At 44.3% G+C, this 26,957-nt stretch overlaps 1 protein-coding gene across 2 annotated transcripts in view; it reads right to left on the bottom strand.

Annotated features, from left to right (window-relative positions):
• Positions 1–26,957, bottom strand: part of LOC138299906 (membrane cofactor protein-like) — a 637,582-nt gene that overhangs the window by 224,072 nt on the left and 386,553 nt on the right. For both annotated transcript variants that reach the window (XM_069238620.1, XM_069238621.1), the window contains one exon: positions 16,153–16,176. In XM_069238620.1, the coding sequence (XP_069094721.1) occupies positions 16,153–16,176 (24 nt within the window). The remainder of the gene's footprint in view (positions 1–16,152; positions 16,177–26,957) is intronic.

Below are 26,957 nucleotides of genomic sequence, written 5' to 3'. Positions count from 1 at the left end.
CTCCACACCACGATTCCTCTTTGGACTGAAAAAGAAGCACACCCAATATCAATTGAAGCCACAGGCCAAGCATGATATAAAACCCTTCTAAAAGTTACAATATCAGGAAATAACAGTACCACGTCAATAGACAATGAATACCTCTCTTTCCCCAGTGGTTAAAGCAGACACTTAGAAAGTTTTGTATTTGATTATATGAACCTGAACTCTCAAACATGCATATTAACAGTGCAGAATGCCCCTAGTGCTGTGCTGGTGAGGAACAGGATACGCAAAAGGATTTTACGGCCAGAATATAGAACTAGTATCAAAATATTTGATGGGTCTCACAGTTGGAAGTATTCAGAACGCATTTACCTGCTTAAGTTGGAAGAACATCCCTGGACTGTTCTCAGTTAGAATCATGTGATTCCAAGAGGAGGAACCTGACCAATGTCATGCATAGATAATATCTGTTACTGATGACAACTTACCAGAGATTCTAAATAGGGCAGACAAAAAACACTATTTCCCTGTAATGGTTAAAAGATAAATATTCCTGCAATGGTTAAAAGGAAAATTTTAAGGGGCTCTAAAACTGTCTCTGGCGGAGTCTGAGCTCAATCTTCTGGAGCTCCGGGCGATCAGACTTGTGTTGAAAGCATTTCTTCCCTCTCTCAAAGGAAGGTAGTGCAGGTGTTCACGGACAATGCTAGTGACGTGGTATTGCAACAAAAAAGGCGGAGTAGGGTCCTAGACCCTTTGTCAGGAGGCACTAAGGGGGTCATTCTGACCCTGGCGGTCGGTGACCGCCAGGGTCACCGACCACGGGAGCACCGCCAACAGGCTGGCGGTGCTCCGTCGAGCATTCTGACCGCGGCGATTCAGCCACGGTCAGAAACGGAAAGTCGGCGGTCTCCCGCCGACTTTCCGCTGCTCGGGAGAATCCTCCATGGCGGCGGAGCGCGCTCCGCCGCCATGGGGATTCTGACACCCCCTACCGCCATCCTGTTCCTGGCGGGTCTCCCGCCAGGAACAGGATGGCGGTGGGGGGTGCCGCTGGGCCCCTGGGGGCCCCTGCAGTGCCCATGCCAATGGCATGGGCACTGCAGGGGCCCCCGTAAGAGGGCCCCACAAAGTATTTCAGTGTCTGCAAAGCAGACACTGAAATATGCGACGGGTGCAACTGCACCCGTCGCACCTTCCCACTACGCCGGCTCCATTCGGAGCCGGCGTCCTCGTGGGAAGGTAGATTTGCCCTGGGCTGGCGGGCGGCCTTTTGGCGGCCGCCCGCCAGCCCAGGGCAAATCTCAAAATACCCTCAGCGGTCTTGTGACCGCGGAGCGGTATTTTGTCGGGGGAACATTGGCGGGCGGCCTCCGCCGCCCGCCAATGTTAGAATCACCCCCCAAGTCTCTGGACATGGCTGGAGCATCAGGGCATTACCCTGGTGGTTCACCATCTGGCGGGTTCTCTCAACGCCAGAGCGGACGAACTTAGCCGTCAATGCACAGACGATCACGAATGGCGTCTCCATTCGGAGGTGGTGCAAGGTCTCTTTCAGCAGAAGGGAGAGCCTTGGTTAGATCTGTTCGCCTCCGCAGAGAACACGCAATGTCAGCTGTTTTGTGATTTTCAGTTTCCAAGGCGGCACTCGCTCGGAGACACTTTTCGTCTTGAGTGGAACTCCAGCCTCCTTTACATCTTTCCACCTATACCACCTATGCCCAGAGTTCTCAAGAAGATCAGGAACGATCAGGCCCAAGTCATCTTGGTGGCTCCGGACTGGGCATAGACAGTATGGTATCCAGAGCTATTGAGTTGGCCAACAATCAATCCTCCACTCAGACTGCCTCTTCGGGGGTATCTTCTGTCGCAGCAGCAGGGACGGTTCTCCATCCGAACCTGTCCAATCTCCGCCTTCATGCATGGAGAGTGAGTGGTGCCAGTTGACGACTTTTGATCTTCCACCCGAAGTCTGTGATGTTATCTTGGCAGTCAGGCGTCCCTCCACCAAAACGGTAGGGGAGGAAGCACAAAGATGGTGTAGCCACCCTCCAGGACAGTAGCCATTGGCTACTGCCCTCCCAGACCTAAACACATCCCTAAATTTAGTATTTAGGGGCACCCCAGAACCCAGGAAATCAGAGTCCTGAAACCTGAACCAAGAAGAAGGACTGCAGACCTGAAAGCCCTGCAGAGACGACGGAGACGACAACTGCTTTGGCCCCAGCCCTACCGGTCTGTCTCCTGACTCGAAAAACTGCAACAGCGACACATCCGACAGGGACCAGCGACCTCTGAAGCCTCAGAGGACTGCCCTGAACCAAAGGACCAAGAAACTCCTGTGAGCTGCGGCTCTGCTCAACAACAGCAACAACTTTGCAACTTTCTTGCAACTTTTAAAGACTTCACTCTTCCCGCCGAAAGTGTGTGACTTCCCCCTGCACCTGACGCCCCCAGGTCAAGCTCCAGAGAACCAACACTACAGCGAGGACTCCCAGGCGACTGCGACCTCATGAGTAGCCCGAGACAACCACCCTGGACCCCCACAGCAATGCATGCAGAGAGAATCCAGAGGCTCCCCCTGACCGCGACTGCCTGTAACAAGGGATCCGGCGGCTGGACCAAGCACTGCACCCGCAGCCCTCAGGACCAGAAGGAACCGAACCTCAGTGCAAGAGTGACCCCCAGGCTCTGCCTAGCCCAGTCGGTGGCTGGCCCGAGAAGCCCCCCTGTGCCCTGCCTGCACCGCTAGAGTGACCCCCAAGTCCCTCCATTGAACCCAATACAAAACCCGACCCCTGCATTGCACACTGCACCCAGCCACCCCTGTACCACTGAGGGTATGTTTTGTGTGCCTACTTGTGTCCCTCCCCCCCCAGTGCTCTACAAAACCCCCCTGGTCTGCCCTCCGAGGACGACGGTACTTACCTTCTGGCAGAATGGAACTGGAGCACCCCTGTTCTTCACAGATGCCTATGTGTTTTGGGCACCTCTTTGACCTCTGCACCTGACCGGCCCTGAGCTGCTGGTGTGGTAACTTTGGGGTTGCCTTGAACCCCTAACGGTGGGCTGCCTATGCCCAGGAACTTAGACTTGTAAGTGTCTTACTTACCTGACAAACTAACCATTACTTAGCTCCCCCAGGATTTTTGCAGTGTCCACTTTTAAAATAGCTTATTGACATTTTTACTAAAACTGTGTACGCTGTTGCTCTAATTCAAAGTTCCTAACTTACCTGTCTGGAGTACCTTGCATTTTATGTATTTACTTCAAATCTTGAACTTGTGGTTCTAAAAATAAATTAAGAAAATATATTTTTCTATATGAAAACTATTGGCCTGCAGTTAAGTCTTTGAGTGTGTGTTCCACATTTATTGCCTGTGTGTGTACAACAAATGCTTAACAGTACCCTCTGATAAGTCTACTGCTCGACCATACTACCACAAAATAGAGCATTAGATTTATCTAATTTTGCCACTATCTTACCTCTAAGGGGAACCCTTGGACTCTGTGCACACTGTCTCGTACTTTGAGATATTGTATACAGAGCCAACTTCCTACACAAGGATCCCCCTTTCAGGTCCTTGGCTCTGGCACACCAATCTCAGTGTTCTTAGCGGCTCTGCGCTTAGACGTGGAAAGTCGTTTAAAAAAAAAAGAACTGACGTCACTGCGCTGAGGCGGCGTCTATGTACTACTCCCCACGTCATCACGGCGACTACAACGCCAACGATGCCTGCGGAGTCAACCGACGCCACCTACCGACGCGCAAGGGTATTGCTCGGAAAAAAAATCACTGGATCCAGTCTGATGAATGGGGGAATTTCTAAGGTAAGGAATCTGCAACTAGAATATGTCTCTACCAGATATTTAGTTACTGAAGGTAAGTAACTTGTACATCGGCTCCAAATGTCGGTAGCGTCCACGCCAGGAGTGACGTCCATGTCACATATATAGGCGCCACCTTGGTGAGCTGACATCAGTTACTTTTCACGCCAGGAGTACGGAGCCATGAAGTGCACTCCCACTGGTGTGCCCACACTAGGGGCCTGAAAGGGATCATCCTTAACCCTAAAAATGTGTGAGCAGAACGTGGAGGATAGGTGTGTCAGCCAGGAATCTGCAGCTAGGTATTGTCCCTACTAGTTAATGTGTTACTGAAGTAAGTCACTTGTTTATCTGATAGAGACTTCTAGATACAGATTCCTTAACTTTAAATAGATACCCAAGCAAAACTGTCCCAGATGGGGTACTGCAGACAAAATATAAACTAGAAAGTCCTGCAGGACCGAACTGTCAGTAATGTTTGGTAAATGTGTGGAGAGATGCCCAGTTGCTGCCTGGCAGATGTCCAGTACTGGGACTTCACGTGCTAATGCAGTGGTCGCATCTTTAGCTCTGGTAGAATGAGCCTGTAGCCCTCAGGAGGCTGCTTCTTGGCCAGTGCGTAGCAGATTTTGATGCAGAGAACGACCCAGTGCAAAATGGTTCGTTTCTGCATTGCCCGACCTTTCTTCTCACCAGCACACCCCACGAAGAGCTGGCCATCCACCTGGAACTCTTGTGTGCGGTCAAGGTAGGACAACAACGTTCTTTTGTTCCAGATGATGGAGTCACTCCTCTTCTTTGCAGGGATGTAGAGTAGCGTAGAACGTGGACAATGTGACGGATTAGCCCACACGCAATGGTGCTACCACTTTTGGCAAGAAGAGGCCCTAGTGAGAAGCACCAGTATTTCTGGAATAACAGACAGTAAAGGAGGCTTGGATGACAAAACCTGCAGCTCATTCACCCACAGGGAAGATATAATTGCCACAAGACAGGGTGTTTTGATCGTGAGCAGCCAGAGGGGACAATTATGGAGATGATTGAAAGGAACACACATTAAAAAAGTAAGAACTAAATTAAGGTCCACTGAGATATAATGAAAGGAGAAAGTGTTAACGTATTTACAAAGCCCTTGAGAAACTTATTAACAATAGAGGACCTAAATAAAGAGGGCTGGTCAGGCAGCCGCAAGAAGGCAGCCAGAGCAGAAGGGTAACCCTTTAGAGTGACCAGAGCAGAGCCCTGCTGGGAAAAGGGTGAGAATAAAAAGAAGGACATCTGAGAATGAGGAAGAAAGCGGGTCAAAAGATTTCTCTGTACAGCATAATACATTTTTTATTCCATCTGCAGGCGTATACTGTCTTGGTGGAGGGACGCCTGCCTGCCAGAATGATATTACAGACTTTGGGAGGAAGGTCGAAAGCAGTCAACTGTGCCTGCTCAATCTCCACGCACGAAGGGGGGGGAGTTGACAGGTTCAAGACTCTGCCCTGCTGCTGCGACAGAATATCCTCACGAAGAACCAGCCTGATCAGAGCATCAGTGCTCAAGTTCAGAAGCTCGGGATACCAAACTCTCTGTGCATAGTTTGATGCCACAAGGATGACCTAGGCCTAGTTGTTCCTGAGCTTCTTGAGAACTCTGTGCAGGAGGGATATGGGCGGAAAGGCGTTCAGGAGGCCTGAGCTCCACCCAGAGACAAAAAGCGTCCTCAAGCGATCGCCGCCTTGTTATCTCCAACCCACAAAACTGCTGACATTGTGCATTCTCTGTGGAGGTGAACAGATCTAACCAAGGCTCTCCCCACTGCTGAAAGAGACCTTGCTCCACCTCCACATGGAGATGCCACTCACGATCTGCTAAGCATCTTTGGCTGGGTTTGTCCACTCTGGTGTTCAGAGAACCTGCCAGATATGCCCTGCTGTTCCAGCCATGTCCAGAGTAGCAATGCCTCTTGACAAACGGTCCACAACCCCACCACGCCCTGTTTGTTGCAGTACCACATGGCGGTGGTGTTGTCTGTGAACACCTGCACCAGCCTTCCCTTGATGCAGGGTAAGAAGGATTTCAATGCCAGTAAGATCGCGTGGAGCTCCAACATGTTGATGTGGAGTCCCGATTCCACCAGAAACCAGAGTACTGTGAACTCCACCTCTCCCAGATGCCCCCCGCCATTCCCACGAGTGATGCATCTGTCACTACTCTGATATCTGCTTGGGGAATGAAGAAGAAAGAAGGGTCTGCCTTTGGCCCAATCTCGGTTTGCTAGCCACCTCTTCAGATCTTCTGCAGTTCCCTCCGAGATCTGGACTATGTAGGAGAGATTTCCCTGATGCTCTACCCACTGGAACTTCAGGTCCCACTGCAGAGTCCACATATGCTATCTGGCACGTGTCACTAGCAGGAGGCCATGAGGTCCAGCAGCCTTAGAGTCATTCTCACTAAAATCCAGGATAGCAGCTGAAACATCGGAATCATAGCCTGAATATCCTGGACTCAAAGCTACGGAGGATAAGCCTGAAACTGCACTGTGTCCAAAACAGCTTAGATGAAAGGGAGCATCTGAGAGGAAACCAGGAGTGACTTTGGCACCTTGACACTTAACCACAGAGAAAGCAGGAGCTTCGCTGTAGTCTGGAGGTGGAAGACAATAGTCCGGGGTGAGCAAGTCTTTAAAAGCCAGTCTTCAAGATAGGGAAAGTCTGCAAACCCTAATCTTTGCAGAAAAGCTGCAACCATCATCAACTTGGTGAACATCCGAAGGGCACTGGTAAGGCTAAAACAGAGCACGGTAAACCTGAAAACGCCCGTGGCCTACCGTAAACCGAATAAAAACGCCGATGGCCAGGCATAATGGGATTGTGGAAATAAGTGTCCTGCAAGCCCAACTCTACCATCCACTCTCCTGGGTCCAGGGCAGACAAGATCTGAGCCAATGAAAGCATCTTGAAATTCTCCTTTTTGAGGAAGAGGTTGAGGGTTCGTAGATCTAGAACAAGGTGAATACCTTTGTTCTTTATGGGAATCAGAAAGTAGAGGAACAGCAACCACTGCCTACTTCTGACATTGGAACCCTCTCTAGGGCTTCCTTGGCCAAGAGAGTCGCAACTTCCTAGCGGAGCAAGGACAAATGATCCTCCGTCAACCAGTCAGCCAGTTGTGAAATGGAGGCACGACTGGCTGGAGAGCGGAAGAGAGAGGAAGAGAAGGATTCAAAGGGGAGCGAGTAGCCCTTCCGAATGATCTGTAAGACCCATATGTTCGATATTATGGACTACTAGTGGAGGAGATGTTGGCGGATTCTGCCACCAAATGGACTCCCATGATCTTGTAAGGCAAGATTAGGAGGACTTAGGGGCAGAGGCTGCTGCGAGGTTGGTGGTAGTGGCAGACCTCTGGTTACCTGACCCACGGGGTTAGTATGAACCCACCCTCACGCATAGCCTGGGAAGCTTGCGTGGGACAGTAGCTGGAATAGGGTTGACGTAGTTGAATGCTCCTTCTTTAGCCACAAAAGGAGAGATAGGCAAACTAGGGAGGAAGTGGTGCAGCTGAGAGGCTCAAGGACTTGGCCATAGGCTGCAAATCCTGAAAGTACGCTAGTGCTGGCATCAGCCAAAGAGATGGTTTTCTCCAAAGAGACGGTGGGCATCAAAGGACATGTCTATGAGGGAAGCCTGGACATCCCCTGAAAAGCTAGATATTCTCAGCCAGGCATCGTGTCTCAGTGCCAACGTCGATGAAACTTCTCTGTACAGTGAATCAGTCGTGTCCAAACCATACTTAATAGTGAACTTTGCGGCGGCTCCCGTCCTTGACAGTTTAGAAGAGAATGGTCCAGGCCTCCTCTGAGACCTGTGGCAGCACTTGCACAACTATGTCCCACAGAGTGTGGGAGTATTGGCACATTAAGCATGTTGTGTTCACCGACTACAATGCAAGGCTGGTGGAAGAAAACATATTCCTTCCCAAGCTATTCAGTCTCCTTGATTGTATGTGATGGGGTGCGGAAGGGAACACACCATGAGATGTAGAGGCTTGGACACCAAGCTCTCAGGCGTGAGGTGTTAGACGAGTAAGTTTGGGTCCCATGGTGTAGGATGGTGGTGGCGAGCTATTGTCCTATTCACAGGAGCCAGGCTTGGACCAGGCTCCTAGTAGGACATCTGTTAGTGCTTTATTGAAAGGGAGTAGTGGTTCTGAAGAGAAAGCTCCCGGCTGTAACACTTCCATCAAGAGGCTAGTCTTGACTACCACCAAGAGCAACTCAAGTTCTAGGACCTCAGTCACCCTCTTCACCACCACATAATATGTTGCTCCCTCCTCTATAGCCATGGTAGGGAGAGAAAGCATACCAGCATCTGGAGATCTATCCAATCCACTGGCATCATGCAGTTCCTCACACCAGTCCATACTTTCCTGGTCTTTCTAACTGGTATTCTAAAGGGTCTAGTGACCCCTTCCATTCTTGCCCAAGGCCTAGTCCTTCAGAATAGGGCTTAGGTGCCGACCCAGGACACATGGATCCTGTTGGCGGCGAAATCGACGTTGGACTCCGTTCCAGCTCTGTGCCAGATTCGGGGATCCCAATGGTGCTGTCGCCGCAGGTGGGAGCAGGAAGCATCGGCCTCGGGGAAGGTTGCTGTGAAACGACCAACGCCGGTCTGTATATGTGATCAGATCCACAGGGGCCCATTGGAGCCAGGATTGGGGCCACCGATGTGGAACCTGATGGGACCCTCTCTGACAATGCAGAGCCCAAACGCACTCCAGAGGGGGTCGGCCCCTTGAAATATGTGGCGCATGGCCTTGTAAAATTCTATTACCTGAGCGGGGGGTCCCTCTGGCTCCCGGAAAAGCAGGGAGGCACAGAGTCGGATGTGGCAACAGCTCAGAGGAAGCGTGCCTCGAACACAGATGTTCCATTGTTGCGTTGGTCCACGGATAAAAAGAAGTCAAAGGACGCTTTGACTACTTGTGCTTCCTGTGGCACTTTCCTGAGTGTCCTGATGACTTGGAGTGGGACAAAGAGGACTTTGAGCTCCTGGAGCAGTCCCGTGACCTTCCTCTCAATCGGGACCAAGACCTTCGAGGAGTCATGTGACATGGCGATGCCTGCTGGGCCACTAGCAGTTTCAGGCACTGCTCCTTCAAAGCTGACATGTGCCATACAGTTTAAAACCCATCTTCCTTGATGACATCCTTGACACGACCAGGATGAAGAAGTCCTCAAAAATAAGTTAACACAATGTCAAAAAAATCCTGGCAAAAATGTCACAGGGATAGCTCTTCTCTGAATCAGCGCTAACTGGCAGGGAAAGAAGAGCTGACGTCAGCGCTCCAAGGTGGCGCCTCAGATGACACCTTAAGAAGCCGATCGACAACACCTACTGGTGTGCAGGGGTACTGCTCACGCTAAATATTTTAGATACAGTCTAGCACCTGCCAAATTCAAAGGTAAGGAATCTGGGGCTAGAAGTCTCTATCAGATTTTGACAGTTAGGTTCATCACTTCACGATATACACATATCACATCATGATAGACAACCTACTCATAATGCCTACAAGCTCCACTTACTTTTAACTGCTGTAATGAGAGTTCCTTCTGTGGAGAAAACGCTCAGGCCTGAGCAGAGTTCCATTATAAAATAGGGACCCATCATACAAGGGAAATAGAAATAGATCATGGTGGTGTCCCCAATACAGATGCTGAAAGCCCTACAAAAGCAGGTTTTCCAAATGCCCATGCCCTCTTGCAAATCAACAAGTAATACCTCAGATGTTTTACACATGCATCAGTATAAAACTGTGTTCTATACATTTGGCTCTACACATTCTGTAGTGGGCATGAAGAACAAGCTACTTAACTTACCTTTGGTAAAGTTATCTCTGTTGGCTATTCTAGAGGCAGATTTCTCACCTGGATCTGGACATTTTTCCTGCAACAACTCCTGCAAACTGACAGGTGGCATCCTTACACTCTACAGCAGTCTCGTTCCACCACCCCTGCATGCTGTCAGTTTCATTAAAAATAATTTCTGTGCCCTCAGACTGGAGTCACAGGCAAATCGGTACTCAAACAGTGTTGTGTGCCGAATCAAAAATGGAAGCTTATGATCTATCAGAAGTCTACTCCACAGAACGGGGAGGAGGGTGGGATGGTGAGTAACATGCAGTTAGATAGCGTATCCACTAGAAAGAGCATTACTAAACGTAAGTAACTTGCTCTTTTGATGGATAATAACTGCAGATTCCTTACCTTTTGAACAGATACCCAACCAGTACCCAACAAAAGGCGGTGGGTCTAAGGAGTGGTCTTTATAACAGTAAGTACTGCAGGACTGAACAAGTCAACCTGAGAATTAGAGCGGCACTGCCTGGTAAAGGTATGGATGGATGTTTGTGCATCGGTCTTACGAATGTCCAGCACCAGAACACCCTAAAGGTCCTCAAGTGGCTCCTTTTTGGCCAAGGCGTTGCACATCTTGGTAATGAAGACTAGCCATGTCGAGACGGGAACTCAAAAATTTACCCCAAAACTGCCTTATAATGTTTTGCATCAGCAAGTTGGTCATACACTTGGTGTGTGCAAGTCTGGTCTATATAGAAGCTAAGGGTCTCTCTCTGCCCCCAGTTGATAGTGTCTTCTCTTCCTCTTCCTCAGAAGCATATGGCAAGCGAAGAGAGTAAGCAGTATGATGGACTTTCAGAGGAAAAGATGCCAAAGTCCAGCTTATCTGGGATACAGTGGTTTAAGACACCTGCACTGAGGGATCCTGTAGTTCTCTGCCATGGAGTGCTGAAGTACCCATGAAGAGAAACAAAGTCTTAAAGTTCAGTAAGCTGAGAGAATACCTGGGCATCGGTTCCAATGGCGTGCACATCAAGAAAGTAAGGACCAAATTAATATGTTACTGTGTCCTCAAAAAGGCACTGGGACATATCAATAGGCCAGTTAAAAAAAGCATCACTGGTGACGTAAAGACGGATTGATAAAGTAAACATAAAGGCCGAAGGGGCGAATAAGTAACCTTTAAAGGTGCCCAGTGTACGGCCTTTCTACGAACAGAACAAATAGAAGAATGTCAGAAAGCTTAGCCGGACGTGAACAGATAAGAAGGTCCTCGCACTAAGCCACAAACTTTGCAAAAACAAAAACAGACCAGCCTGGAGGATGAGAAATATGCAGACAAAATCACATTCACAACTATTGCAGGCAGGTCAAAATCACTCAGCTGGTTATACTTAAACTCCATGAATGGAGCAGTAGGTCTGTGAAGGTGAAGGACCTTACCTTGTTTTTGCAACAAGTCCTCTGAAGCAACAGAAAAAGAGGAAGGCAGAACCACAGACTCCACAATTCAGAGTACCATACACTTTGAGCTCAGTTTGGGGTTAACACTGAGCTTGGTCTTGTGGCCTTCATCAGAACTCAGGGAAGGAGCAGAAGGGGTGAAAATGAATAAGAGAGACTAGAGACTCGTGGAATGCTGAACACATCTCCTAAAAAGTACTGAGGTGAAAACTCCAGGGTGCAAAATGCTACACTGAGCTTTCTTTGTGTGTCAAACGTTCCACCCAATGCATGCCCGACTGGGGAATACCATTTTGATGCCTCCTGGAATAGCACACAGGACACTATGCCACGCTGTTTTCTGCATTACCACATGATGGTCATACTGTTCATCAGAATCTGTGGTTCCAAATTTGTGGATAACACACGGCCCCAGGAGAATGACAGGGTGTCCCTGCTCCACTGGAGGAGTGAGGCCTCTGATTTCAGACTCATTTAGGTGACCACTCAAGTCTAAAGATGCCACATCTGTCACCATTGAGAGTCTGTACAAGGAAGGGGAAATGGCCTGCTGCATATCAGGTTGTCATCTTTCATCCACAATTGAACGTCCCGGGGCTGCCTCCTCCGAAATATGGATGCTGTAGGAAAGACAACTTCAATGCTGTGACTGAAGGTTACACAGCAGATCTTGCATGTGCCATGAGGGACAAGCAGATTACACAGGACTATGAAGTCTACATCCATGTGACCCTGAACAAAGGAACAAGCTTGAAATAATAAGATTGTATCCCAAAATCACCAGGACTTGCTGCAGAAGAAGAATACAAAATAGGTCGAGGAGAGTCCCTATAATGTATGTTCTATAGGGCCAGAGGATGGGATTTCAGCTTGTTAATCAAGAACCTGAAGGAGGATAGCATTAAGAGCATCCCCTGTAGGTGGTTTGCCAATAACTTTGGTGAGCCACCTTCAACTGCCAGTAGCAAGAGACATAAAGACATGTACTACCAACCTGTATAGACAGACGCCAACTGCCCTCACCTTCCTGAACACCCAAGAGTTCAAGGGGATCCAAAGTGCAGCAATGTAACCTGATAGCAATCTGACCCCGCCACAAAGCAGATGAAGCTCCTGTGGGATCTACAAGATGGTTATGGGAAAATATGCATCCTGCAAATCCAAGGATATCATCCAATCCTACAGGTCTAGGTAGACAGAACCTGGGCCTGGCTCAGCATCATGAAGTTGCTGTGAAGGAAATTGTTCATGAACCAAAGCTCTCGGATCAGTTTCAGGCCCTTTGTATTTCTTGGACAGCAAGAATTTCTAGGAGTAGCAACCATGGCCTTCACCTTGCGGACTCTCATTTGCCTCTTAGGCCATTAGGTGTGATTTGTCGAAGTCTGCATCAAAAAAGGAGGAACATGAGGTGAGGTAAGAAGAAAAGGGCAGGCATAACCCTGTTAAACAAACCTCCAAGACTTACTGGTTGAAGGTAACGGCACTCCACCAGAGGAAGCAAAAATTGGATTGTGCCCCCTTTTGGCCGCAAATCACCACCGAGTGTTTTTTGCAGCAGTTGCTGCACTGACAACCAGAAGGAGAGCTTCTGCCCTTGCTCAAAGCCACAACCACTGTCACCACCTTCTCACACGGACTTTCACTTTTAGATAGGAGCTTAAGACCTGGTCGATTCCAAAATGTTGAATTCCCTTATTCCTTTTGTGTATTGTGTATTAATTTCTGGATTTGACTATCGTGTACCAGAATACCTAAGGTTATCATTGCGCTTTACAAATTTATTAACATGGTACCCCATAATCTTAATGCTGATAATTGTCACAAAATGTACTGTTTCGATAATGGCCACCATTTAATTAAACAATCCAAAGGCCAATGTGAAAGCTTTAATGCCAGGCAATGGGAAAAATGTTTGCCAACCCCAAAAGTACAAATACATCCCTAAATAATTTGATGGCACTAAAAGTGGCATAGATTTGCATTTATGTTCATTATTATGTTTAATAATAGAATGCTGAGTTGTTACAGACAATCTTAGTGGTGTGCCAATAGGTTTTTGTGCAAAGGACAAGAAGGACAAGATATCATTACAGTTCAACATAGAACAAAACAAACTGAAATAAAGGTTAAGACTCTTAAAAAAAAAAAAAGGAACATGAACATGGAGTAAACCTTAAACAAGTTAGTCTTGCCGATATCCATGAGACATTAAAGCAAAGTCTAAAAAATCTCCTAAACTCCCAAAATGGTAAATGCGTAATAGGCCAAATATTTATTCAAATACAATATATGGACATGCTCGCTACCTAAGTCATGTGAGGAAAAAAAACACTCAGTCACATAGAAGCTAAAGTGTTGCATAAACAGAAACTGTATACTAAAATGCAACCAAAGAGCATATTGTCTCGAACATGGTCTTCTGAAGCACTGAAGCCTTAAGCCCAAAAGAAAGAACACTGAACGTGCCTGTAAGGGAGGGGCAACGATCTGCAAAAAAGGCAAAGCTGTAGTGGCAGCCTAAATTCTTTTTTCACCTCCTTTATGCATATCTTCCAGCCACCTGCTAGATAGATTGCAGTTTTTTTTGCAACTGAAGTTCAGGTCAGTCAACATAAAAACAAGCATTGTTGAGATCACAAATAGATTGAAGCTGAAATAGTGGGTCATCTTTCTTTTCTGAATGACCTGAAAATGTGGACACGAGGTGTATACAATAAAGAAAATCCACCTTAGAAGACCAATCATACTTATAATCACAGCTGGCCACCACCTTTCTTTTTTACAGAAACACTGCTTGGAGAAGGTTGTTTGTGCTTGCCTACTCTATAAAGGCTGTTCTTGGAGATTTGTAAACTCAATCAATTACAACTAAGGCTTGTCGGATCCTTCACAAATGCAACTCCAAATAGGGGCATTTTTCACATTTTTGAGACTCTTTTTAAATTTTTTAAAGTGTTTGGCTTACAGTCGCCATGAATAAAAGTTTCTTTCAACCCATTAATAAAACTGGTAGTCAATGGAACAACACGAGAAGCTCCAGCTTCAGACTAATTTTGGAACGCATTTCTAAAATGCAATGAAAATTGCGCCCAGTGTACACTCTCCAGGCCATCTATTCCTAATGACGTATTGAGGCACTTTCCCTCTTTGCTTCAATGTGAACTTTATGAATCTTGCTGGTATTGTTTTGAATGCCAGACCCAGTTCAAGGGCTGATGTGAGGCCGTTTTTGAGAAGGAGCAGTAAACTCTTCCATAACCACCTCTCTCGGGCAGCAAAATGTTTGGGAACACCATCGAACTCTCACAATCTCAGCCCCAGACCCCTTAACATATTCAAGGTTGGCCCATAGAACTGTGATGATGTTTTGAGAAAAATGATTTGCATATTTCTGGCCATATCTCACCAAGGATCTAGCTTCAGCCTCTGTCTTTACTGCCATATGTCTGAGGTGTGGCTTTGATGAGGATGCTTTGATATAGTTTTACCAATGTAGCTAAAGATCCTCAATACCTCCAGCATATGCTCCCTCCTGCGAAAAGTACTCAGTCCATCCTTCTTGGATGCCAGACAAAGACCGACAGTACAGAGTCCTCGGCATGTAACAAAGAGGGGTCTGGAACCATCCACTAATGGAACAACTTGCCCATCTATTAGAATGTTATTGTAATATTGTTAATGGCCATTATTAAGAATAGAATCCATATTTAATATCTTTGCAGAGTAATACTGCAATCCTACGCAGACGACATCAGTCCACATCAAATAGACCCCAAATACATATATTATTCACAACCTTCCAGAAAGACTACGTGGATGAGGAATAGCTTCATGCAGTTAGTCAGTTCCAAGACAGAGTTCATCCTGTATGCATTGAAGGGTCGACCTCAGCTCACATTCCAGCCGGATTCAAGAGCTTTTGTCACACCCTTCCTTTGTCTAGGTAAAACTGTAAAGCATCTTGGAGTGTAATTGGACTCTGAGATTACATTACAGGGTCCATTACTCCCAACTGATTTCATTAACTTAACCAAGTTTCGACACATGATTCCTTTGCTCTGTTCTAAGCACAGGTCTTTCATTGTAAGTGAAGTAGGTAATTTTATTCTACACAGTTAAGAGTAAAAATGGATTTTCACTCTAACTCTCAACTCATACACCACCTACAACTACTTTGCTTAAATATGTTGAACTGAGTCCTAAATCCATACTCCTGTGAAGACTAGGTACATGAGGTGATGTACTTAAGCACTGCCAGGACTCTCCTTCATATTTAATGGGCAGCTGTTCTGATACATTATTTGAACCTTATGAATCCTCATGGAAACATGGATATTATGAATTAACACCCATTTTAGGAAACAATCTCTTTCCCGGTCCACGGTATTATGCTCACCATGTCTCCAGTAACTTGACTCTCTCGCTTGCCAACATCATTGTTTACTTGGTGGAACTTATACAGCATTTTAAATTATACTGATTTCCTTTCTATTACCACGATTCAATCAATCCTAGGGTAGCTGGATTAGTTAAGGATGCACACAGCTCTAATAAACATATGATGAAATCACTTTTTAAGCTGAATTTGCAGGAAAACGTAGCCACTGTATTGGTCAATCATTATTTAACTTGCAAACATTATCTCTCACAGCCTACACACACAGAACCCACTTATAACCTTTAGTGAAAGCTTTTCACTGCGGAACCAGGCCAAAGGAGGAGGTCAAGTTATTCACATTTACTGGACAGAATAATATTGTAAACTAAATTTTGTGTAACTTTAGGTGAGATTATGTCAGACAAGGCAGGTATACCTCAGAAACTATATATACATGTCTTGAGAAATGAACTAACATTCATAACAATGTTCATCACTCCTCTGCCTTTTTGCTAGGTTTGTGTTATCGAAATGCCATATATATAAACACATATACACATATATACATACATCGACATTTAGTTTACTGAATATTAAGGTACATTTTAATTCATACACATTGTTTTATATATTAATTACTTACAAGCAATGAAAATCGATGATAAATCTGTGCATTGAAAGAAAAAAATATATAATTAGTAACCAAAAGATAACGAGAGAAAATTACAATTCAAAAGACAAGGCTAGGCATATTCTCAAAACAGGCTGTATTGTATTCTTATTTCTTCTTGTGGTGTGATACTCACAGAGTCTTTCTTTTTCCTACTGGTTAATAAACATATCATGTTTCAAAAATATGTTTTGCTCACAGAGATATTCCAAAGGGATTCAAGATCTGGAAGGCATCATTTTGAGACATACGTGTACACATTTGTAAGAACTATTACAATCGATAGTGAACATTTGGATGGCATTTAATTCGTTCTTATATAAAAGAAACAGATGGTTCTATTTGCCTTTCTTTCCTATAGATTTCTTTCAATATTGTGTATAACTCCTTTAAACAGTACCCACAGATTTAGGTTAAACATTAGAACCACTTTTTGCTGGATGTTCCCCTCTACCAAACTCTAAATCAAGTCCTTTGTCTTCTCAAATATCGAATCTTTTATTGATTAACATGCTTGAACCATTTCTATGAACAGTACCACAACAATGGAAGGTAGGATATAAAGCTCACCATTTCCGAATTAGTCCTCGCGTGCTACTTAACACAGTGCTGTTTCTGATTTTGCTTGCACATCCAGGCACTGGTCCATGATAGAGGAGTGAATTGCAGCCCAGGCTGCAGCTCTACAAACACACAGCAAGGACGTATCTGCAAAAACAGCAGTTGCTGTTGCTATTCCTCTTGTGGAATAAGCACCCACTCTCTTTTGTAAAGGTCTGATGGCTTTTTCCTGACACAGTGTAATGCTAGCATTATCCTGTAAGCGAGGCCTTGTTGCAATGGTAATTGACATTTATTTGCCTCCATAGAATAGTTGATGAGATTTATGAAATTCCTTAGTTTTCAAATTTGGGGGATCTTTGTGCACTGCCGAGAGGTGATGAAAGAAAGCAAGAAAAATAGCTTTTTGCCAGAGATGGAAATATGCCAGCACTTTTAGCAGGCAGTTTAGGTTTATTCTTAAAATTACCTTTTATTACATAAAATATTTGATAGTGGTATTTATTGTAAATGCTTGTAGCTCTGGAATTGCTGTGGAATTTAAGGCGAATTACAGAGAGACTTTCTGGGGGAGACATTGGAGGGATGTTTTATGAATCAGCGAAAGTAGCCTTTTAATCAGGGTCCTTATTGCTATATAATGGGCTAGATATAAAAAGACATTTTGTGTTCCTAACGGGTCCAATTAGCAAAATCGGGCGTTTACGGCCACAAAAAGGCTTTTTGGTATGTACCAATTTGTGATTCAGTAACATATTAATGAATCACAGTTTGGGTGTGCAACCAAATACTGATGTTATTTGGAAGGGGAGTGTTCTGATGGGGTCCTTTGAAAACACCAGTTCAGATTGGGACATATTAATGTTTTGTGGTCGAAATCTGGGCATAAAGCATTAATATTGTATCAACTACACACATGTAGTGGTAACCCATTTGCAAAGGGGAAGGGATCCCCAAAAACATTTTTAAGAGTAGATAGTGGACCTATGGACCAATGCCTACTCTAAAAATGTTACTTAAACATTTAATTTTATATTTTAACCATATCATTAAAAACAAGCATTTGCAATGCAATGGGTCTCGAGTTTGCTCAACCAGACTTTTTTTTCCACATAAACTGAAAATAAAAAGTAATACAATTTCACATAAGGGTGCCGATTTAAAGTGCCACGCCATGAGCGTGAAGGTGACTAATCAGAACAAAAAGACCGGTACAGTTTCGCCTTTGCATAGTAATACATTTTTTTTTTTTTAAACTAGCGCAATCGCGCTGTTTAAAACCTTAAATTTTCAAAGGTGCGCTAGGATAAACAATAGAATTAAACAGACAGTCATAAAAAGTGCTCTATTAGTGCCCAGCGAAATCACGCTGCCTACGAAACAGAGAACAAAATAGCCCAGAAATCATACAGAAAACATGGAGCCTCGCATGTTTTCAGTAGTTTAGCGGTGCTCTTGAGGAGGGCTAAAACTGGAAAAAGGCATGACACAAGCATGCCTTTCACTAATGAGAGCGAATTTTAAAAAGGCAAGCTCATGAACCAATGAAAGTGATGGGTGTGACATAGGCGTGGTTAAAAACCCACAGAGATTACAACAGGGACAGAGCATGTGCGCACTTGACCTTAAAAAAAGTGCTGTTTTATTTAAAAGTAATCACAGACATGGTGGTCTGCTGATCTCAGCTGCCACTATTACTACTATTAAGACTTCGAATCATAGTGAGTCGCAATTTGTGGCCTACCTAATTATTGTTGATGAGGCAGGTCAAATTGTGACCCATTATGATTCATTATTTTGCAAACCCACCTATTAGTACATAGCTTGCTCTGCAAAATACCACACTGGCAGCAAATTGCGACCAATATTCTGTGAACAGTGCTTTGCACATCTGGCTGCAAGCATCCAAATGCAAAACATATCATGTATAACTGCTGAATGTGTCTCTCCAATAAAGCAGGTATAGATTAGGAAGTATTCGGTATCTGGTGACAGGAGCCAGGTGGACACAAATTAGCAAATATCTGAGGCATTATTTGGAAACAAGCAAAAACTAGGGCAGGATTGCCTGTGTGCTTGTATATAGAGGTCAAGGGTATGAGATTTAGACCATATAGAGAACTGCTTTTCATTTTAAAGTCTGCATTTCGATACTTTGTTTTTCCATGGCCACTCTTAAACTCCTCATGCAAGACTATAAAAGAATATTTAGTGTCCTAAAGTCAATGCCTTCAACAGCCAGGCTGTCACCTGCAAAACTGCTGGTTCATGATGCAGAATCTGTTTGTACTTTCTGGTCAGAATACTTGATTCGGTCTGGAAGCTGTTAGTGTCCACTGATAGATTACATGGCATTCTAGTTCGAATGTGCAGAGTTCCTGCTTCTGCGTGCCTAATTTAATTAACAGGTGTATATCACCAATTGGTACATTAGAACCAGAATAATGAAATGATAGCAATGATTAGGTAGACTTTATAACACCTATGCCCTCATTGTAACTGGCTTTCTAATCTGGATACGGCAAGCAATGGGAAATACCAACCACATCAGGATTGTAGGAGATGCAATAATAGTGCATTCTTGATGTTCTACCTCACTATTTGTGGCTGCAAAAAACAGCCAAAATCTCATAGTGTGAAAGAAGTCAACTATTAAGTTATCACGGCAGGATTGAGGTGCAATGTTCCCGCAAAAATTCCAAATTCTCAGGGTACAGAATACCACCAGCACTGAGAAGGTAATATCGGGTACAGTATTACTGATGAAAGTTTATTGCAAAATTAAGAATGAATGCTACAGTGGAAGTAGAGAACGAGTTAAGTAGAAAACTGTAAATTGCATTGAATTAGGGTTATATTTGAATAATCACCTTTGTGACACAAAGCTGATGGGGTTCTAGTCTGAGGGAGCGCAGGGAGGTTGGTTAGTTTACATGCAAGCAGAAGAGATGGGTTTTCAGCACGTTTTAAAAAGAAAAGAAGGTGTGTTGAGTTCTCAAATGTGTGGTAATGGAGTTCAATAGACTGGTACCTTAACTGAGAAGGTTTATTTAACATCCGGGGTTATCTTAAATTTTGTACAGTGAATCATTGTTTGTCAAATCTCATTTAATGGGTATAGGCTGGACAAATATGGTGGACGTTCCAGAAGTAAGGCCTTGCCGTTTTAAACGTGATAATTACTTCAGGGGCAACTAAAGAAATCCCCTCAAGTCAGATAAAATGTTGTTAAATGTTTTCATGGCTGGAATTAGTCTGGCTATTGAATGTAAGAAAGCTTCAATGGCTTGATGGATGACTAGAATGCTGGGCAAATTAGTATTTCAAAAGTCAAATCGTTAAACAGTAAAACTAGTGAAAATAAGGTTCTTGGCTTTCTTTAATAAATGGAGATAAAAATTGGATAGTTTGCAAGCATTATGTATGACGATAGTGATAGGATACTATGAAGTGTGAAACCCAATGGGTTTAAGTCATGGCGGGGGGTGGGGGGGGATTGGGGCCGGCGGCAGGTGAAGGGGAGAAATCTTTTAGTTTGATCTCAGCCAATAATGTTTTTGACTTTGGGAGTGATGAGAAGAGATGTGTTTTTGGGTGCCAGGCTATTTCACAATTTAAAATGGACTGTCTCTGAGGAAGGGACCTAGGCTGGTCTGCTTTAGGTCAGGTTTGTTTTGGTTTGAGATGGGCTGTGGTGTTGATAAATAAATGTTTATACCACATCATTTTATATACTTTAGTGCCAATTTTGGCTGAAAAGCCTGTGGTGCTTGTTGCGGGAGAAGAAAAGCCTGTATGTCTTTCAAAGGTCAGATCAGGTTCTCAGCTCCCTTGCAGCAAAAGGAAGAGTAGTAGGTGAGTGGATTGAGGAAAAGTATGGGAACGGATTGGTCAGGCTACCCGAAAGACAGTATAGTTGAACACAGCTGGGGGAGACAATTTGCATCAGGCAGTCTGCAAGGAGTTCAAAGATTTTTTTTTTACTTTTGATGGATGATAAATTATGTTCATAGGTGGTTTTGGAAGGCAAATTCATCAGCTGTCCAGAACGTAGTTTGATAGTACTTAGAAGATTGGTCACAGCCTTCAGAAGGAATGCTTGTTTCAGAGAGGGCTAGAGTTCAAAGACTTTCAATTTCTGCATTCTTATATGGGACTTGCAGAAGACAGGCATTTTAAAAGAGGAGAGTTGGCTGGTGCACGCTTGTCATCTAATAATTATGCCCTGTGTGCTAGTGAGTCGCACGCCATGTGAGTCTGTGGTGACTTTTATGTTGCACTTACTTCATTCTGGCTCTGAATTTGTGCACTCATGCACATGTTTGAAGTTAATCATGTGCCTTAGTCCTTAGAACTAGCAATCATTGGAAAAAACTACAAATTGCTTGCATTTAATTACTGAAACTGCAGTGAATGAATTAAGTCCTTGATTTCAATGGACACATTCCCAGCATTTCTCGTTAATGGTTTTTTAACCTGGTTAATTTTCTTTTTAAATGGGGCAAAAGATTGTTTATTGTCGGTAACACCTTATCTGGTAGACAGACTAGCTGCAGATTCCTTATCTTATAATTCTCCCCCAGGCGTCAGACTGGATCTGGAAACCTTTCTTCAGCAGTACCTATGTGCGTCGGTAGAGGGCATAGAGCAACTCCGCAGGGATATCTTCCCCGGACATGATGTCAGTGGAGCCAAATATATTCCATCCTCCGACGTGCTGACATCAGTTTCTTCAGTGACTTGAAGTCGCAGACCAACGCCGAGCCACAGAGAAACTGGCAATGGAATAGAAAACAGTGCAATAATGTATATGCCAAGAAAAAAAGAGATGTTTTGAGACCAAGCAGAACAGCAAAATACCCCAAACCACTGCAAGCGAGACTGAAGAGTACACAGTTCGCAAGTGGGGAGGATGGGTGGGTCGATAAGGAATCTGCGGCTAATCTGTGTCTCTACGAGATAAGGCATTACAGGAGGTAGGTAACTTGTTCATCTGACAGAGATAACTAGCCGCAGATTCCTTATCTTAGAATAAGATACCCAAGCAATCCCAACCCATGGCGGAGGGACGCAAACTCACAAAATAATTACAAAATAATTACAAACAAATGTGTGCGTCCATTTTCTACTTGAACAGATTGTCAATCAAGTTACTGTATGATCGAAACTGCAGTCTATGGATATTTATCCAGTGTTCCATGTGTCTTTGCTGAAAGAATGTTCTGCAAATACACGTCTTCCAGCACATACTCTGTCAGTCATGGTGAATGCTGTAAGTAAATATGAGGTACGTAAGATTTTAGATGCGTAATTGTTAAGAAACAACTGCAACACTTAGTAGCGTGAAAGGGGTTTGACGAAGAGAGCTCATGGGAACCTGCCTTTAATCTTCATCCTCTTCGTGTGCTGCATAAACTTGGTGCAAAACGTTCTGCAAACCAGAAGCTTTACTGCTGAGACGGTGGCCTATTGGAGGCGAGGGCTATGTGAGGATGCATGTCCTATGAGATCTTGTGGTTCGGGCATGACTATGCAATACTCCCAAACCCACTTGCACCTACAGCATTCCAAGGAAGAAAAGGCTGGCGGTGGTCACATAATGTCAGACCTGTCTAAAGAATAGGGAAAGTTTCACAACTCTCATAAGCACACTATAAGACAGAGCACAACAAGAAAACTACAATTCCCAGGAATCTGTGAACTCTCACGTTGTTTGGTGATGGTGGCTGCCATCTTGGATCACTGGGTTTAACCTCCCTTGTGTTCCACTGTGTTCTTGCTAAGCAATCGTACTACAGTGTTGCTGCAACCAAGGCCTTGATATTGGATTTGAGTTTCCTTGTTCGAGAACTAATTGTCACAAGAGACTACAGGACAAATTTATATTTCTATCATAAGAAAAAAGTTACTAGGCGTTGGTAACTGTATTTCTAGTCAATGCTGTATTTTCCCACAGATTCCTTGCTGACCTCTAGCCTCTCATTCTAACAAAGTCCCTTTAATATGAGGGTTCCAAGTATTTAATGATTAATATTATTGCTTGCTGTCTGCTGTAGTTTCAGCTTCGTTGGCTGCAGAAACAAAGAAAAAAGCTGATGCAAACTCAACAAGCATCACCGTATGTAGGCCGGTTTTGTTACTTTGTGGCCAAGTATGCAGTTGTGTGGTTCCAACTGGCGGCACTGGAGAGATACTGCTGGGAAGAAATGTTTGCGGTTCCAATCAAGCGCCTGGGGATTATTAGTATGGTTGCAACACTGCGACAGTGTTTCAGAATTTCACTGCACTTAATGAGAGAACCAGTCCTAGGGAATACACCCATTCCTTCTAGCCCCTAGCGAAGCTGTTTTAGCACAAAAGTGCTCATCTGACCTTCTTGAAGCGGCCTTTATCATGCCTATCCTAGCCAAACAATAGGCTTGTTCTTTGAAAAGTTTGCTTTCTGTCTCTCTGTTTTAGTTTTGCCATTCCATAAACTGAAATGACCAGGCAGGTTCCAAGCTGATGCCTTCACCTATGATGTTTGCAGCTCAGCTCACACAAACCAATCTTCCAGGAAACAAAACTGAAACTTCTATTCGGCCTAATATATGTCTGTACCAGGTTTAAATGCATTTTCTGATTATTTTCAAAATGGCAGGTCTAATGATGAATAATGCAAAATGCAAGAATTACATTTTATTGCACACCCACTGAATTATATTAGACATTATAAACCGTACTTTTTGCAAATATATGAACATATGCACTATCAAACTATAATAAAGCAAACATTATCTGTTGTATGGGTGCAAACAATAATAAATTAGGTACCGGTTTATAAATGAAAAATGTGCACTCAGATACGTTAATATATGCAACCAGAGTAAATAGGCTGAAAAAAAAGCAAAGCTAGTTAATTAGAACCAGCATAGGTACTGATCCTCCACTCTCACCATTCTCATCTTGACAATACAGAATGAGATGGAATTCATATGGTCCAGACTGTGCAGAAGCGCCTCCTAATTTATAAGAGGATGAGGAGGGAAAAAAGATGGCTGAGGAAAGCAAACACCATTTTTGGCAGTAAAGGAGGACAAGCATGCATGACCGAATTGTCAGGATAAAACACAATATAAGTAGGCTGTAAGAATAGGACTTGCAAATCACTGAACCAGCAAGATGGAGTAATGGCTACCCGAAATGCGTTCTTAAAAGTCAATAGGAGCATTGGGGTAATTATGAAGCAGTTCAAGTGGAGACATCATAAGGAAAGAAAAAACATGTTAAAGACCCAGAGCTGAATAACTTAGGTTGTGGCATAAAACATATGTCAGTAGTTACAAGCAGGCAGACAGTGCAGCCAGGTAACCATTAATCTTAGAGAACGCCATGTCTTTCCAGGAAATAGAAACGGCAAGGTGCAGAACATCAGAAAGGCAGATCTTGAAAGAGTACAAGTTCCCCCACAAATCCAACATCGAAATGTGTCCCAGCTGCCAACACACAATGATCTGGCTATCACTTGTAATCAGCCAAAAAATCAGCTACCTCAGAAGGAAGGCTGAAAACATCAAGATGGCATTGCTTAATCTCCATACAAGGTGCCAGAGTTGAGGATAGGGTTGCAGGACCTAGCCGGGACAGGACACATGTGGGAAATTGGTTCCGCTCATACGGTACAACTAGGACTTATCAAGGTCTAAGACATATAAGGGACTTATTAGGGTCAGTGGCATTGACTTTTGTTTATCGAGTACACGTTAAGGTATGAGAAAAATGGATATTGATTCCCTAACGACGAGGAATAGACTTTACAAAAGTAGCTCATGCTATTAGGCCAACTGTCAATGGGAACGACAGACTATATTACTCAAAAAAATTGGTGATTGTTTTTGAGACAACCTTATAAAAGTAATGGATGAATATTACTACAATTTGGAAGCTCTGTAGTAGACAGCAGGTCTCTACCTACGTTAGTTTCCCAAACGTACTGGTTCTACCACTGCACATGTATACTTGGATTCAGTATCTGACATCTGGGACAGGTTCCTCTATATAGCCTTGAAAAAGTCAAATTTGGACATTAAGAACGTGTCAGCTGAATCATCTGCATGCAATAATAGTGTGAGACTAAGTAAAGAAACTACTTACCACTTTCTAAGAGTTCTGGACTACTGATGTGAAGGGGAGAAAACAAGGACTATATTATGTTAACTGCTGTCATGAAACTTACCAGCAAGCCACAATATTAATTTGATTTTACAAGTGCAAGAGTGTTCCAATATTTGTATGCTGTATGGTTTGGGCAGGGGTTGCCATAGGTCTTGCTATGGTACTGTGCTTAGGCGCATCGTGGCAACGGATGTCTAATGTTGTTTGAGCTCTAACATCCAATCAAATAGAACATTACTTAAAATATGTGTAGCCCCTACACCACAGTTCTTAGTCTTCTTTTGCATGAGGGTTGCAGGAACTGACCATCCCGCTGTGTCAGACGATCTGCTCTGTCCAAGAGAGGAAAACACATTTCTAACAGTCCAGATTATCAAATACTGCTTTCCATCTCTGGGACAATAGGGATTAGTTGGGCACCGTTCCTCTGCATCTTATGAAGGATCTGCGAAAGATGTGGAATCAGAGGAAACCCATACAGAGGGCCCTGCAGAAGACTGCTCGCTATTATGACATTTACCTGAAGAGAGAAAACATTTCTAGGGGTCTCCTTCCAGATGTGAACAGGGAACATCTTGCCTTCCTGCCCCCACATGCCCTTTGCCTGGATGGAGAAACTCAATTCACTGGAAGAAGGTTATGCACTGGGTCCAGACACCCAAAATGTAGATTTTTTAGGGGGTGAGAGAGTGACATTTCCTACAGGGTTTAACATCCTCCACTGCCTCCCCCTGACACTTTGGGAGGTGACATCTGAACTCACATGTTGGCCATGTTAGTTAAGATCTTTTGGGAATTGTTTTATACTGAATACGAGCTCAGGACACGTCAGGTAGGTGAGGAAAACTAGCAACTGATGCCATTGCAACTGGTGGTAACATATACAAGCCAAATTCATCTTGAGCAGAGGCAGATGTAGCTATGACTGGTGTCACATGGTGCAACCTTCATGCACTGGAGAGCCACTGCTTGGCTACGTTTTCCTAAACCAGTCTGGCGTCAGAATATTTTACGGTGAGAAATCTGAGAGAAGTATACAGCAGACATGTTTCATTAGGATTGTGGGGGTCATCTGCATATACTTGGTTTAGTTCACATGCCTTTCACGGTTTAAGTGGGGAAATTGAGCCCTTCACTGGAATTCAAGTCATTCTCAGACTTTGAAGTAGCCTACTGTGCCCTACTAAAGGAAGGAAAAGCTTAGGACTATCCTCTCCCCTGCCCATGGGAGTAGAAATCTTAATTTCAGGAAGGGGAAAATAGAAATTAAAGTCTTTCTTGTTCAGAACTATAATTGCACAGCTCTTGATGATTCCCTACTTTACTGATGTGCAAAAGAAAACCTGAAGTTATTGGGGAGTAGAGCACAAATTTTCTCCAATAGGCGTGGGCTATAAATCCTGCTCAGCCGGCTGAGTTGGCGGAGTTTTGCCCACTCTGCGTTATGCTTGTAACACAGAGTTCCAGCCAAATTCTGCCATTTGCCGTATGGTGGAGTTTTTTCTCGGTGCGGCTTGCCAACGGTAAATTGGTGAGCTTGAGTGAGAACTGGCGACCCTTAGTGCGATTTTCAGATGCTAGGGGTGCACCCAGCGAGATTTTCCCAACGCGGACAGTAGTGACCGTTTGCAATGAGACAGTTGCCGCTCAAGCAGAAAATCTTCTCGAGGGACAGCAAAACCAACTCAAGAAGCAGCGCCCTCTGGCACCCTGGGTGGGGCTGTTCGCACTGATTTTTCAGCATGGACAAGCTCCTGGTGCTCCAAATCAGTGCAACGTGTGCGACATGCCAATTTCCACCTGTTAGCTGAGTTTTCATGTAACAGAAACTCTGCGAATTCCTCCCACCCCTACTCTCCAACTCCTTGACCAGAGCCTAGGTTACATATTAATGTGCAGGGTGATAAGCTGTTACAGAAGATTCCTGAAAACAGGGAACAGTTCAAGCATGTGATTATATAAAAGATCCCTAAAGAACAACATTTTGATATAGTGTGTGTGTGTGTGTGTGTGTGTATTTATCCCCCTCTCTCTCTTTCTCCCTTCCACTCTCTCTCCACATG

The sequence above is a fragment of the Pleurodeles waltl genome, chromosome 6, assembly GCF_031143425.1.
Source record: "Pleurodeles waltl isolate 20211129_DDA chromosome 6, aPleWal1.hap1.20221129, whole genome shotgun sequence".
Lineage (NCBI taxonomy): Eukaryota > Metazoa > Chordata > Amphibia > Caudata > Salamandridae > Pleurodeles > Pleurodeles waltl.
The sequence above is the reverse complement of the archived record's forward strand: the minus strand, read 5'-3'. Positions and strand labels throughout refer to the sequence as shown.